The sequence below is a fragment of the Aulonocara stuartgranti genome, assembly GCF_965226115.1.
Source record: "Aulonocara stuartgranti genome assembly, chromosome: 9".
Classification (NCBI taxonomy): domain Eukaryota; kingdom Metazoa; phylum Chordata; class Actinopteri; order Cichliformes; family Cichlidae; genus Aulonocara; species Aulonocara stuartgranti.
Genome location: NC_138960.1, coordinates 23709629 through 23725353, shown reverse-complemented (window position 1 = coordinate 23725353; position 15725 = coordinate 23709629). Strand labels below are relative to the sequence as shown.

The 15725-nt window shown below is 41.3% G+C and overlaps 2 protein-coding genes across 17 annotated transcripts in view; both read right to left on the bottom strand.

Annotated features, from left to right (window-relative positions):
* Window positions 1-809: 809 nt before the first annotated feature.
* On the bottom strand, window positions 810-3017 carry LOC309714016 (uracil nucleotide/cysteinyl leukotriene receptor). Its single transcript, XM_082546071.1, has 2 exons — window positions 2922-3017; window positions 810-2236 (listed from the first exon to the last, which is right to left on the bottom strand). Exon 2 carries the CDS (start codon window positions 2212-2214, stop codon window positions 1300-1302), a length of 915 nt encoding a protein of 304 aa, XP_082402197.1. The 5' UTR covers window positions 2215-2236; window positions 2922-3017; the 3' UTR covers window positions 810-1299.
* An 85-nt stretch (window positions 3018-3102) lies between these two features.
* The window catches only part of kiaa1217 (KIAA1217 ortholog), a 169649-nt gene continuing 157026 nt past the window's right edge, over window positions 3103-15725 (bottom strand). For 7 of the 16 annotated variants that reach the window (XM_082546037.1, XM_082546034.1, XM_082546033.1 and 4 more), the window contains 11 exons: window positions 13076-13206; window positions 12704-12851; window positions 11602-12085; window positions 11193-11388; window positions 10812-11101; window positions 10379-10522; window positions 9943-10065; window positions 8263-8343; window positions 6508-8154; window positions 5848-5979; window positions 3103-4740 (listed from right to left, as the gene is read on the bottom strand). In XM_082546037.1, coding sequence (XP_082402163.1) covers window positions 4222-4740; window positions 5848-5979; window positions 6508-8154; window positions 8263-8343; window positions 9943-10065; window positions 10379-10522; window positions 10812-11101; window positions 11193-11388; window positions 11602-12085; window positions 12704-12851; window positions 13076-13206 — 3895 coding nt within the window. In that variant the 3' untranslated portion in view covers window positions 3103-4221. The remainder of the gene's footprint in view (window positions 4741-5847; window positions 5980-6507; window positions 8155-8262; window positions 8344-9942; window positions 10066-10378; window positions 10523-10811; window positions 11102-11192; window positions 11389-11601; window positions 12086-12703; window positions 12852-13075; window positions 13207-15725) is intronic. The other 9 variants (XM_082546042.1, XM_082546044.1, XM_082546045.1 and 6 more) reach the window with 8 other exon arrangements.

Here is a 15725-nt window from a genome sequence, read left to right as displayed (position 1 = left end):
CTACTCTATCAGTTGGTTCAATGTTCTACTTGTGTCAAATATCAAATAAGGTATTTATATTGTTTATTTTACTATGACATAATCTACAATCACAAAACCAACTGTTCTGTGTGTTTGTCACCATCAAGTGGTCGATTTGATCTGCTGCAAACTTCTTCAATCTTAGACAAATACTCTGAAGAAAGTTACGAGCAAACTATTTAATATTCAGATGATTAATTTTATTTTCAAAATAAGTGATAATTAGGTGCTAAAGCTTCTAAATGAGGTACACTTTTTGTAAAGTGGACAAAACCCCCAACAACACACAGAGAACCTTCAACTTCCTGACACAAAGAAACCAAACCTGTAAAATAGCGTTTCACCTGGGAGGCCTGAGCAGTTGTGCTGCATATTTTACACTACTGAGGCCATTGTAAACACACCATTTAGATTTCTGAAAATGTGCACATTCTTCTTCTTGTTTTGATCCCAACAACATCACAAAAGCTAAAACAGTGGCACGCTTATCACGTTGTTGCATCATCTATTTTTAGCAACATTTTGTAGGTATTAAGGCACTGAAAGCACCACACTATCTATATCCTTAACCCTCTGTCTCATTTTATAATGTACCACGTGGCTCCACTAGGTAACGCATTTAGACTGCAGAAAGGAAACTTTAGCAGTCTACTGCTGAATAATGCAGTTGCCTAATAACGCTTCTGCATCTGATGTGGATTTAACCTCTTGGCATTCTTACCAGACCCCCCCCCACACACACACACTCACACTATTTCTTAACAATGAAATGTGATTATTAAAGTAGGGTTTTTTTGTCATGAAAACCAGGATTCTTTATTCAAACTTTGAACTCTGGAACCAAAATAGACTGCAAGAGGCAACAATTGTTTTTACTTCCGCTGAGGTCACAGACTTTCAGTTACCTTTTGTGAGACAAATAAAGTATCGTAAAGCAGAAGCTTAGATGTTTCACTCCTTTGGGGATAAGATTTCTGAGTAATTCAGAGAATAAAAATTAAAAATAGAATAAAATAAAAACAGAATTTCAAAAAATGTAAATAAATTTAAAAAAATGTCTCAGTCTTCAGTGCCAGAAAGCTAACAGGTCCCAAACGGACAAATTATCTTTGACCTATTATAGTTCCCTAAACAAGTACTGGCTAATTCTGACAATTTCAAAGTCGATGAATCAGGGGAAGTGCAGTTTGTCTGATTTGCGGTTAGGTGCTATAGGAACCACGCTGATGTTTTTAACATGGTTAGCATTACCTCCATTTTTTCCCCCGTTTGCATTTTTTATATGACATCTTCCCTATTTTTACAGAACAGCTTAAGAAATGTTTTCCTGTATAGACGATTCAAAAAGAAATACATGACAGGATCCAGTATACCACTGATACAGGTGAGTGCAGATGTTATCTGATTGGCTTTTCTCAGCCCCTCAGTAATATTTCCAAAGCTCTGCTGTTGAATGTAGATTATTCTGCACACATGGTAGGGCACAAATGCGAACAGGAAGTTCATCACAATAAGTATAATCATTTTTATAGCTTTGTCTTTCACCGGTCGTTCTTCATTTTGCTGCACTGTTCTTAGTTTCAGCAGGATCAGTATGTATGAAACCACTATAGTGACGAGGGGAATTGCAAATGCCACAATAGTGGAAATTAAAGCTGTTGGATTTGTCTTTTCTAAGTACAGTTTGTTACAAATGCCAGATGAGTTGGTTTGTTTTCTTCCAGAAAAGAGTGTAGGACTCATGCAAACAATAACTATCACCCACAGTATGCCAACCGCTACATTTGCATACAAAGGCTTCCTGAATGATTGTGACTTTAAAGGTATAACCACAGCCAGGAGCCTGTCCAGGCTGATGAAACTCATCAAGTAGAGGCTGCAGTACATGTTTAGATAGAACAAGAAGCCTAACAGCTGACAGATGATGTGTCCAAAGGGCCAGTGGTTATCAGATAGGTGGTAAATTATGCGCATGGGTAAGACGAGGACATAAGATATGTCGGCTACAGAGAGGTTTCTCAGGAAGACTCTTGATGGAGATGTGCTTTTCTGGTGAAAGAAGGCCCACAGAGCCAAGATGTTCCCAGGCACTGCGATGATGAAAATCAGGATGTAAAAAATGGAAAGAGAATAATTCCACAGAGCTCCAGAAGTGCCATAGAAGCTCTCTCCCTCCTCCCCGGAAACATTCATAGTTGTTGCGCAGAGGATCGGCCTGGTCCAGCACAAATTAGACACAAACAGCCTGTTATAACGATTGACAGCCACATGATAGCCTTCGTTCACTCACATGATGTTTTAGTGACTTTTTAAATTATCATAATGAAACTAAGAATGCAAATAGAAAAATGTGACATAACGTTATAAAATCATATGCAGAATCATGTGTGTATTACACATTAGAAAGAGGAACTACTCTTGCGGAACGTCAGTGTAACAAGCAAGCAGGATTACATTTTCATTAACATCAACAAAAGAATAATTACATTCAAGAGGTACTTTTTTTGCTAGTATAGCATATAAAAATGCTATATAGTAGAACTAACATATCCCTGTGTATGTGTCTGTGTGTACATACGTAAAAGGTAAAATCAACCAGAACATGAAAAAAGTCAACCAATCATAAACTATAACAATCTAATTAAATGTATACTGATAATGATACTGCCTTTAAAACCCAGTTAGCGACTTTGTAACTTCATTTGCCAAAGACACTTTGCTCTGTTGCAGAAAAATTCATTTGCATGTTCACTTAAACAATAAAGTGTACCAAACATGGCTACATGACTAAGTACAAAATTATTAGAGCTTATATGTTAGTGAATTACCTAAATGTTTGATAGTTTAATCCAAATGTAGGGTAACTCCAAACTGACAATAATCATAAATCATCTCCTTACCTGTAACAGTAATGCAGAGCCGTGTTTTGCCACCAGTCGAATAGCAATGATGTGTGCACAGGATACGGGCGAAGAAGAAGTGAGAAGTTGCATATCTAGTTTTGTATTTACACACAACTACCATCTGTGAATCAGCCCAATAGGAAACCACAAAGAACTTGAAAAAGCCACGGAAGCCTGATGCACTACAAGCATGCAAGTCTTTATTACTACTCCAACACACTTTTGTCTTTATTACATAGTTTCTTTATAGCATGATTTAAAGCTTTACAAAAAAAATGAGAGAAAATCAAATATTTACAAAATCTATCTGTGCAAACGTCGTCTTTTACACCACTCTCCTAAAGTAATCAAAAGGCATGCATACAAATAAACTTTGGTATGTTAACAAAACTACTTTTTTTCTTAGTAGAAGCTTTTATGTACACGTGGTAGAACAGGTTTATCACTTTGACTTAAGTACATTTAAACAACAATACATGTTAACTTAACAAACCGAAACCAGCAGTGCAAACACTGAGGTCCACACTTCGGCCATCCACACAGATTGCATGTAAATTCCCCTAAAAGGTCATGACTGAGTTAGGCTTGAAGTGAGTCATTATACAACAACTTTGGCAAATAGGCACAATAAAATGAAAACTTTTATTATTTAGTATACCTGTTGTAAATCTGTAAAATAAACCGGCAGTTCAAATGGGTGGAAACATGAGAAAATACTCTTAAAAAACTAAAGTTACTAATGAGTTTAAAATGTCTGTATACATCGTGTATACATTCAGAAAAAGGCATTTACAAGGGCAGCGTCGAATGTCCGGCAACATAGGAAATATAGAAGATTAAATATACTACGGTTATTCAATCTCTTGTTTCAAAAAAATATAACACAATTTTTTTTTACATGATATTTTGTGATTGTACATCAACTCTCTATTCCCTACTCATAGCTACAGCAAGAAAATACATTTTTGAACACCATGAAAGCCTTCCACTTCAGCTACAAAGTGGCAACACTAAATCGTTTATAGTTACATTGCAAAATATTCTGTCATCTGGAACGCCTTCAAGAGAGAATCGATATCCAAGTAAGCATGATCCAAAATGTGAAAATGAAGATAAAAGTAGCAGTGTGTGAATGCCAGTGTCAAAGGAAAAACATGATTTGAGTCCATCACTTAATACTTTTACAAAAAAAAAAAAAAACTTTAATAAAAAGAAAATGAACAACAATCCAAAACCAATATAAAATATGATCAGGTCTACCTGCTATGCTGTAAAAGCCAGAGGGGTGATAATGGGGCTAAGTAGTGTCCTTAGCTGCTGTGGCTGTTGGGATGGAGGATTTGCCGCTGCTGCCGTTGTGGGACCTGTAGCTGGTGAAGCTGGGGGTGTGTATGGTGCGGATGCTCTTTCCACCTGGGCCCAAAGGTGTGGGCGACAGAGGGGAGGGGGAAGAGGATGAGGAGGAGGAGGAGAATGAAGAGGAGGAGGAGTGGACTCGACCATTCTGCGAGGAAAACGAGAGAGCTTTACCTGTGTGCTGTGAGGGTGTGGGAAGTTTGAGGGATCCGTTTGACAGGGAGGGGATATGGGTGGAAGGTAGGGAGCTGGAACGAGGTGGGTGAGAGGACAGAATGGAGGACTTTGTCACAAAGGAGGAAGAGGAAGAAGGGTTAATGGGGTTAGTAGCATCTGAATTCTGTGTGGACTGGGAGCTGCCTTTAGTAGAGCTAGGATAAAAAGCAGGGATTTTAGAGATGGGTATAGTAGGGGAAGTCGTTTTATGATCCCCTCCCACTCTTTTAGCACTTCCGTTAGCCTGTAAACAGAGATGCCAAAACAGATACTTGTTGTCAAAAAAAGAAAACTGGTAAAATAATACAATTAAAAAAGGCAAGACAATGTTAAACAAAACTACAAGTTAATTACATGGACAGACACTATGACTACACAAGCATTAATATAACTAAGACAGAACTAAAAGACACCAAAAAACAAAACAAAAAAAACCAATAAAAATACCCAGATACAAAAGCTGTCTTTTTTTTTTACTGGGTTGCACAAAAGGTGAGAAACTGAACTGACAGACATGTTACCAAGAAACAGAACCAGGCAAAGGTTAGACAGTGCAATGGCAGACAGGATGGGTCTCTCTACAGAGTGGCTGTTTGTTAGAGGGATTGTTAGGCCTTGGGAAGAGTGTTGGAGACATTTCAGAGAATAGATACGCGTAAGAGGTCCGGAGAGAATTAGGTAATAGGGTTAGGTGTTTGAAGAGTGATAGCAGATAGGGGAAAATGTGGGCCAGTGTTCCAGTGAAAGTGACGATGCAAGGTGGGTGGGTTATGCCGAAGTCTTGACGGTAAGAGAATGTATCACCTTGGGGTTAAGTAAGCTGTGCAGTGATGTTGGGTTTGAGCAGAGGTGCATTGTGAGAAGGGAGGAGCATAGCCAAAAAATGTTTTTAAAAAGTCAGATAAGTTTGTATCAAACATAGCCATAAGCATCTTAGGGCTTGGCAACACTGTTTAGGAACTCAGCTGTGATGGGAATTGGAGATGTGATGACAACTCAGATGATGACAGGATAGGATTCCGTTTGTCTCCGCCTTTTTTCCTTCTTTTTTTTTTTTTAGCCACCAACACAGTGAAAACCATGAGCAGTGTGGACATGCAGAAGCATACAGTACAGTGATGTTATGGGGATAACAGTCAAGAGTCAAACATGCCTTCGTGTCAGAGCAGACTCGAGAGAAACGTGAACAGATCCACAGTCGCCACTATCGTGACTTTTTTTTTTTCCACAACACTTGAAACCTCACAGCTTTGGAAGTCTTCCCACCCCCACCCTCCCTCATATGCCACATGCTTTCGATTCCCTATATTTGTTCCCTGTAGTCTCTGTTAAGACCCTACAGTAAAACTACCTGTCGGAACTGCCTCTGAGCGTCCTGCAGTTTTTGCTGTTTTCCTGCTTTGTCAGTTGTACCCGGTGACTGCCTGGACTTCGCAGACAAAGGGACGGGCATCCGACTAGTAGGGGAAGCGACACTGGTATTCTGCAGGGGATCCAAATGAAAAACAAAACAGAAAATAAAAAAAAAGATAGAAAAAACACACCAAATAGGAAGTATGAAAAGTCGAGGCACTAACAGGTTTAAAACACCCCAAAAAAATCCCCGTTCATTCAATACGTCAACAATCAACGCCAGTGAAAGATCATGCACCCAGTGGGACCACAAAGCCATTAAACACAAGGCATGCAGTCAAGAACAAGGATAATTAGAGCTTGATCATCATGACAGTGTCTCTGATGATGAGTGTGCCACTTGCTGAAAACCTCTTGAGTTTTAGCAATAAACTGAAGAAGAAAGATGGTAGCCAGGAACCAAAAAAAATGCCACACCCAATCATGTCACCATGATTTTGTACTGAAGAGGGGAGTCATTTCCATTTCCAAGCACCTGTGGGGGGAGGGGATTAATGATTTTGTAATTTCAGTGGTTAAGGTGGGAGTGGAGGTAAGTTAGAAAACTGAAAGAGAAGAAACCCAAAGCCTCCGGGAACAACAAGAGCTAAAGAGAGACCTGTTGTACGGTGCTGGGGACACTGGGGACAGTGTTGGTGTTGGTGGTGGTAGAAGGGTTGATTACAGGGCGTGGAAGGAGCTGAGGTTTAGGCTTCTTCTGCAGTGAATTTTTGCTAGGTACCTTAGGGCCAGACCCTTTGGAGGTAGGCAGAGAGGACGACCTCTTCAGCCCTACTCCGACTGAGCTTTTCCCATTCCCTGTATTTGCTTCCTCGGTGTTAACCGACTCATCAGGGGAGCGTGGTCCCATCTCACTAATCGTGGTCTCTAGCTGCTTGATGGTCTGCTCCAGGCTGTCTAGCGTCTTGTAGGTGTTCTTCCGAATCTCATCCGTCCTGCCGAGAGCTTCGGAGTTCTGCTTTTTCAGCGGGGCAGTGTCTGTTCCCCTGGGAGTATCTGCAAAGGATTTTGAGCGCGTAATCTCATATCTCTTCGCTTCTTTGTGCTGCCTGATTGTACCATCGGATTCTTCTTCATCTTCATACACAACCACCTGTAGCGTCTTCTTGCCTGACTTGGTGCCTGTGCGAATGGCCTGAGTCAGTGCTGCCAGCTGTTTCTTAGGGAACTTGAACTTGAATTTCTTCTTCCCATCCTTGGAGTCTCCATTTGAATCTAAGTTTACCCCGTTGTCTGTTAGTTCAGATATCGAAGAAGAGGATGAAGATGATAGGCTGGCATGATCTGTAGCTCCCTGTGAGCTGCTGATTTTTTTGCCACCAACCATCTCAGCCCCTTCTGCGATGACCGGCAGCCCACTACTTCTCTCTGTATCGGATTCCTCACTCTCCTCCTCAATGCGCTCTTCTGCAAGCATCCTCTCCAGTTCCTCCTCGCATTCAAAGATGGTAGAAAGGCGCTTGTAAGCTGAACGGATATCCATCGGCTCATCAAAGATGATGATGACAGGCTTCTTGTTGAAGCCGTTATCCTGCGGCACTGAAGGATCAGCTGTGGTGTTTCCTCGATTCGCTGCATTGCCTACAGTAACAGTCTGCACACTTCCTTTTTTGGCATTGACCAGTTCTTGGTACTCTCCACAAGACAGTGGCTGAACCTTGGTGTTGGTGATCATAAATGCAATGTTGTCTGGGGGTGGAGGTGCCTCTTCTCCAGGCAAGTCAGGACTGAGACTAGCACCCCCATCAAGATCATCAATAGTGTTTTTAGGTGGACTGCTGTTCTCGTCAGAAGTCTTTTTGGATGGAGCACCATACCGTTTAGGTGCTGCTTTAACAGCACCTGTTTTTGTGGTCGCCACTGGGTCAGTTACTATATTCTTACTAGACGAAACAGGCTCCTGGACGAGCTTACTTTTCTTTTCTGTATGAACTTTAAGGATTTTTCCCTTCTGCATTTCTGCACTGGTCTTCATGGATTCAGAGCGTTTAACATGCTTCTTTGGCAGTTTAAAAGCATTAAGTCCCACAGGTTTAGGTGATATAGGTGGGGGTGATTTGGGTGTTGGAGACAGTGGTGGCCGCTGCTGTTGTTGCTGCTGCTGGCTTGGAGAAATGTCATTAACATTGACATTTGACACCTGTGTCGGAGACTGTGGGGGCTCTCTGTGATGGTCGTTGGTGTCTTCCAGTCGCGATGGGGGTGGATGATCTTTGGGAATCTGGCCCGTCACATAATATATGACCTGTGATTGTGAAATTTAAAAATGTGTCAATGTTTCATAGCTTTCTAACGCTAGAGTATAAGTTAAACATATGTGATTATAGTATATGTAGTTAAAAGTCATACATACCCCTTGGCTCTGTCGAACAGTTGTATTCCCATTTTCGTCTGTGTCTGGATCTTTATCCTCTCGACTGGGCTCTGAGCTCTGCTAGGACAGTGTGTGGGGGAATAATATTACAGTGTAACTGGCGTGCCAGGCTGTGCTGGATTAACTGTGAAATCACATTTGGTTGCAGAACGATCTGCGGCGTCAAAACTACAAGATTGGTCAATTACCTTTCACAACTGCTTTTTTATACTGTTACAGTATTAAATCCTACATAAAAATGCACATAGTACAGAGCTTTGAAAAGCCAAACTAAAATATAATTCATGTTGATGGATGTATAAATATATAAATCACATAATATAAATATAAAACTGAATTAAATATTTTTTCTGTTTTTTATTTCACATATCGAGTTTTACATCATTATACTATATTTAAAAGCCAGCTGTAGACTCAGCATCTAAAAAGTGGAAAATGTGGAAGTGCCTTAAACCTGCATTCTTTCTAATGACCAGCAGGGGGAGACTGCTAAATTGTGACTGTTCAATAAAAGTCTGTGACATATTTATCTTATTTTTTAGTTAATTTATGACCTCATTAAACACATTAATGATGAGCTTAGTCTCATTTGGAACTTTTGAGTCTTTAATGGTGCATGCAGCTTATTTTGTAAATTGTTATATGTTTTAGGGTATGGTTAACCTTTAACCAACTTATCAACCTTTAATTGATAAGATGCTTTTTTTGGGCGGGGCTCTGGGGGGGGGGACGGACGACGACATCACAGAGCCTATGTACATCTTTAAATACAGTTTATGTTCCTAACTTGTTTCTCTTTTTTTCAGTGAAATAATTAAAATTTTTAAAATTTCAGCAAAACAGTAAACTTTAATGTAATGTACTATTTACTGTGATTGTAAGCTTAACCAAATAGCATACCTCCTATTTGTTTCTCTCAGAGAGCAGATACTTCCAGTTCATCTTTTCAAATCTAGTAAAAGTTGATGCACTTCACACACCTAGTCCTATTTGCTTTATCGTTTCGACTAAAAAAAAGTAATACTCAACATGTATCAAATGATTGGTTAGGGAGGTGTAAAGCTGGGAAAAGCGAACTGAGATGAAGTTGTGCAAAGAGAAACGGAAAAGTCATTCCTCAGAAAAGTATAGGAGAGGAGAAGGAGCATGCAAAGTGGTCAGGCTGACCTCTAGTGAACCAAGTCTGCAAAAATAGATTGTGTCTACAGTGCATTTTACTGATGTTCTTTCAATTGTCAAAAATCTAGGGCATATCAAGCAATTGTCAAATGTCATTAAAGAAAGACACGAGACGATTTAATAGCATGTAAGGTACAGTGCTGAGGTTTTTATTGATTTGGATGAAAAGACAAGTGAGAGTTCTGAAACACATCATAGTCTAGACCAGGCATACAGAAGACACAGCATCTTTTCAGAAGCTCAATTTTATGCAGACTTAATCCTGAAAAAAAAAAATTAAAGCTCTGATATCCAGCAGGATCAAAAGAGGGAGGAAAACTCAGGCAGCAAGGAAAGGAAGCTTTGTGGAGGCAGCTGCTACAGGTTTCTCTCGAGCAAAAGCAAGAGCAGAGGAGTGTTAAGACACAGCCATTGATTGTTTTATACAGTTGGCAAAGGCAGGCAGTTAGCTGGGCAGCTGCACCGGGACATATATTTTACCTTTTTCTCTTTGAGGGGTAATAAAGCCCCCGGTCTTAGCTCTCTGATTTGTGGTTCAATTCGAGCGGTGGGCTCTACCAAATTTTTCACCCCTACATCCTTAACTGTGCACTTCTGGAAAACCTGAAGAGTGGAGAAAGGTGAGGGGAACAACGGGACAAGGGTTTTGAGGAGCATCTTCACAACTGCACAGCTGTAAAACGCCACAAGTGCAGTAAAGTTCAATGAAAGTTATTTCTTTGGCAGCTGTCAGCACCCATCCTTTGCCACTTCCAAGGAAGTCACCCACCACAGGAAAAAATGATAAGCAACCCACTCCCACAACGCAGAAATCAATCAAATCCAGCATCCTAATTTCCATATGTCGGTTAAATTGATTGTATTTGCGCATGTTTGAAAGGAGCGTGTGAGTGTGCGTGTTGTATATGGATCTAACCTGGAGCTCTGCCATGATCTTGTCCCCTTCATCTTCCTCTTCTCTCGTAACCAGGGGGGGAGTGGCTGGCTTCGGCTTGGTCTCCGGTGCAACCTTGGTGGGCTTGGGTTGGGGAGAGGGAGGTGGGGCCTCCTCTTCGCCCTCCTGTGAGAAATAATGTGAGGGAAATTATTCTTGTATTTTTAACAAGCAGCAAAGTTTGTGGAAATGAAAATGGATACTGCATTCATGTTGGATGAGCGTAAAGACAGAGTTAAACAGTATCTCTCCTGAAAATGGCAACCTTTACACTTTGGAGAAAGCCTAAATAGCTCTTTCCCCTTTTCTTCCAGTTTTAATGCAGTGGCTTAACTAAACCCCACTTGGCTCTACGCTTAGCGCACAGACACAAGAATGGTTTTCTTTACTCTCTCCAACCTTTTAAAGCACCAACCTGAGTCGAGACAGACTCCTTCCTGTTGGTGTAGACGACCTCACCAGAGCGTGTAGTGGTCATGCCTGAGCTGGAGCTGGGGTAGGTTTTCCTTGGCGGAGGCGGTGGTGGGGACTTGTTTGGCTTTTCAGACCCCTGTTTTGTCAAACTTTCAGTGGCTGCTGGCTTGATGGCAGTTTTGGAGAGTTTCTCTAGTGCTGGCTTGGCAGATTTCTCCACCAGAGGCTTAGGGAGTTTCTCGGACCCCTTCTTTGCTGGTTTGTCTGATTGAGGGCCTGACTGGGGCTCTTCTGTCATACAGGGCAATAGGAAACAACATTAAGGTGTGTAGATAAAGCAAAAAAAGAAGTTGTTTAAGTTACATTTGTGTGTGATTTCTACCTGATGGTAGCTCAACAGGGTTGTGAATGTCTTCTTCTACAATACCAGCAGCAGGCAGTGCTGTGTTCTCTTCCACCTCTAGACTTGGAATTCCCTTCATCATGTTTGCCTGAGCCTCTTGTAGGATCTTCTCAAACTCTTTTCCATCATAATGACCCATATTCTGCCTCCTCTCTTCCCACTCTTTCTCTGCCGCCTGGACAGTGCAGACAAAAAAACATACCAAATAGTCAGAGAAAGTTTACGGCTGTCAGAAGTGCAAACTAAATGAGGGACTATTATTTCTAAACAAAAACAATACATTAAATACATTAGAGATTTTCAGGACACTCATAAAATAAACTGAGTATTAGCACGGCTAATGTCAGCATATACACGTAAATGAAAATTACAAGGTGGGTAAACATACCTTTATGGAAACAGCTCTGCTTTTGTTCTTTTCCTTACTGCTCTGAAGCTCTTCTATCACAAGATCCTGGCTGGCTGTTCCATTACTGTTCCCATGAGTCTTTTTGTAGCGGGTGGGACTCGGTGGATCTGTGTCAACCGCTTTGGGAGCCTCACGGTCTTGACTCTTGCTAAGGTTGGGACTGGAGATATGAGTGGGGCTAGGTGTGGCTGGGGGACTAGGTTGAGATGTCAAAGCCGCAGATTGCTGGGACTGCTGAATGTGGACCGGGGAGCTCTGGACATGATGGATGACCACCGGGGATGAAGGCATCACCTCGGATTTGATGGTGGAGCTCTGAGGCTCTAGCGGGGCTGAGGTTGAGTCAGGTTGGCCTGGTGCTGGAGAAACATCTGCAGGGGTGTCTACTGCTACTGCGGGGCTGTTGTCCACTGTGGCATTACTGGAAAGCTCAGGCCCTTTCTGAGAAAACTCAGTAGCACACCTGCAGAGGGAAGGGAAACAATAAGAAATACACATCATACAGAAACACTGGCGAAAGAAATGTTTGCGCAACAACGCTCAGAAATTTGTATTCGCAAGTTATGGTCTTTTAAAACTGTTATTAGGACTATACTACATCAAATCTTGCTGTAAAGTAGACAAATAATACTACATATTTAATGACATGAGGGATAAACCATCACAAAATCTATAATGCAACAGGTGGGTTTGGCAACAGGGCATATTTTTGGTTAAAAAAAAAAACAGAGGGAGAACAAGAGAAAAGTCAAGAGCCAGTTTGGCATCTGTATTAAAATGGAAATTAGGTGCTGCATTGCCCACCAAATTAATTCACTTATCGGTTGAGTGAAGGTGATGGAAGTAAATCTGGACGCCAAAGCCATCTGTCCGCACAGAATGACCTCTTTGATGGGATGAAGGCTGGCTTGCCACTATAATCAAACGGTACAATCTCCCACATCATAGACCCCATCGAGGAGCCCCGCAAAGTGCTTTTTGTTTTCATCTTCAATTCCCCCTCTCGCACTCAGCTCCCATACTCCAACACATCTTCTCATTTTTCCCTGCTTTATCTTTTCATTCTCCATTTCCCCCCTACCTTCTCAGGCTGCTGAGTGTGTCGGTCAAGCTCTTCACCCTTTTCAGCATACTGTCCAATTTGTGGGGCTCTTCTTTCAAAAACTTGACAGCTTCTACTTCCACCCTGAGCACAGCCCGCATTCTGGCTTGAAGGGCTGGGAACTCTCCTGATGAAATTTAAACAGAGAGGAAAAAAATTGTAAAATACTCCTATTTTAGAATATTTCTGCTCATAATCCTTTTCTCTTTAATTGAGAAATGTTAATTACAATGTGATTTTTTGTGAAAAATTGCTTGTATTTGGCATGGATTTTTGCTGCGCAAACCTGAATGATAATGCAAGTATACTGGAGTAATGAACATTAATGTGATGGGAAGGCAGTCACCATACCTTTAAGCCCTGCCAGAGATTCTCCCACCTTCCTCAGGGTTACGGCTCCCTCTTCCACATCTTTTAGGGTCACTGCTCTGTGTGTTGTGGCTGAGTCATTCTGCAGAGAACCTACATACTGTTCCAGCTCGCTGCAGAAAAAAAGGGAAAGTAATTTAGAGTTGAGTGACTTTAAAAAAAAAAACTGCCTGACAAATTCACTCACTGGCCACTTTGATGGGTACACCTGTTCGTATCTGCAAATATCTAATCAGCCAATCGCGTTGCAGCATGTAGACATGGTCAAGATGACCTGCTGCAGTTCAAATTGAGCACCAGGGCGGGGAAAAAAGGTAATATAAATGAATCTGAATGTGGCGTGGTTGTTAGTACCAAACAGGCTGGGTTGAATATTTCAGAAACTGTTGATCTACTGAGATTTTCCCACACAGCTTTCTCTACGGGTTACAGAAAATAGTCTGAAAATGAGAAAATATCCAGTAAGTGGCAGTTATCTGGGCGAAAATGCCTGAAGATGCCAGAAGTCAAAGGAGAATGGCCAATCTGCTTTGAACTGATAGGAAGGCAACAATAACTCAAATAACCACTCACTGCGACCAAGATATACACAACAGTATCTCAGGAAGCCTCCTGTCAGCTAAGAACAGCAGAATTATGCTACAATTGGCACAGCCTCACCAAAATTAAGAGAATAGAAGAGTAAAACAAAAAAACAAAACAAAAAAAACAATCCCTGGTCTGATAAGTCTCAGTTTCTGCTTAGACATTCAGATATTAGGGTTAGAACTGGGCATAAACAACATGGATCTATTCTGCTTTGTATCAGTGGTTCACGTGGTTTCATTTCATAGAATAGTATAAGCACCTTACTACAAATTGAGCACTGCTTAAACGCCACAGGCTACCTGACTATTGTTACTGACCATGTCTATCCCTTTATGACCACAGTGTACCCATCATGTGATGATTGCTTCCAGCAGGATAACACACCATGTCACAAAGCTCAAATCATCTCCAGCTGGGTTCTTACACGACAATGAGTTTTCTGTACTCAGTCTCTAGACCTCAATGCATTAGAGCACCTGTGAGATGTGGTGAAATGGGAGATTCTCAGAAACTGTGTGATGCTATCATGCCATTATGGCCCAAAATTGGCATCTAATGAGTGTATACTTGAAAAACAAAACAAAACAAACAAGCCAAAAAACCCTGCATAAACAGGCTCTTATTATGATTGTTTGCACTGTATAAACACCAGGGGGCAGGATACAATCATGTTTCTTAAAGATCATAAGCCAAAACTGGGGAAAGGTAGGAAAAGTCTCTGGGATTGATGCATGAAAAGCAATAGTGCATATGATATGTAAAATTCATATTTTAAGCTGCGAATAAACATCTTAACTGTGCAGTCCTCTTTCCTGTCTACACTATATTGCTTAATCTAGACTGGATCTGGTCTTATCCCAAACCCCCAAATATTTACACACTGAATGAGGGCTTATTTGTGAGAAAGCACTTCCTCACATAGAAATCATATCACCCTGCCTGAGAGCCATCCCGGTGCTAGAGAAAGCTGGCTGTTCCAAAGGGAAATGTGCTGTATGATAACATTGTCTGCAGTGTTGGATTGCATGAGAGGGAACTAAAATCACATTTCATTGTGGCCAGGTACCCTTGAGAAACACTCTTTTATAGGAGTCCCCTGAAGGGATTAGGAAAGGCAACAAGGAGACAGTGTGTTAAATGCCCTTCTATGCAAAGGCTTTTTGGTAGTGAGAATGATGGAGTTTTCCTTTTTTATGAAGCCTCCACCAGAACAAAAATACTGTTTGTTCAATAATGTATCCCTCTGTTTGCCAGGGTATAGGAGGCAGCCTTTAAAGACCACTTGCGTTGCATTTGCATGAGGAATTTGGCACTTTTCTTACTTCCTTTCATAATTCTTTCTCGTGAACTGAAACGGGCAGTATGGGACACCAAGAATTCCACTTAAGGCGAAAATAGCTTCAAATACTGCAGTTGTTCAGCTTTCATCCACTGAAAATGACCACTGTCAGATTTAATACGTTTTTTTTCTTTTTCTGTGTGACTTCATTAAGGTTTTCCTGTGTTTTTATGGTATGACTTTCCATATTTTAAGGGGTGAGTTTTAAAAAAAGGTTACAAAATATGGTCTGATAGATTGAATTCTCTCAAGAGGGCAGCAGTTTTGACACCACGCACTCCAAATGGTTCTAAAGCCAAGCAGCTCTAATTGCCATGCCTTATTTAAGGGGCCAGGAGCTGTGTTTTGCTGACTCACAAATGGCTGCATACCAAGTGTAACAAAGGGCTTAACACAGCTTCAGTGCCCCGACTTCCTCCTGTTCATTTCCCAGAATCCAAGAACTGCTATGATTGTGTTTATTGGAGCATATGTTCGCCGCTGTCTAGCAAGACAACACTGTTTGACCTTGTCTGTAAACATCCAAATAAAAAGGATTCAATTACTGCTCCCTGTTGGCAAGACGAGGCGAATGAATTCAAATAAGAGCAGGGCGGTGAGTAATTACTCCACAGTTGAGTCCATTGTTTTAGACCGCTGTCTCTGAGAGGCAGGCGTAGCTTGCCTGCATAAACCTGTGGGCTGTAATTTAGAGGGTGTTGGCTT

Excerpts from the sequence above, each read along its gene's own strand:
- LOC309714016 (XM_082546071.1), bottom strand. The coding sequence starts at position 2,214 with ATGAATGTTTCCGGGGAGGAGGGAGAGAGCTTCTATGGCACTTCTGGA.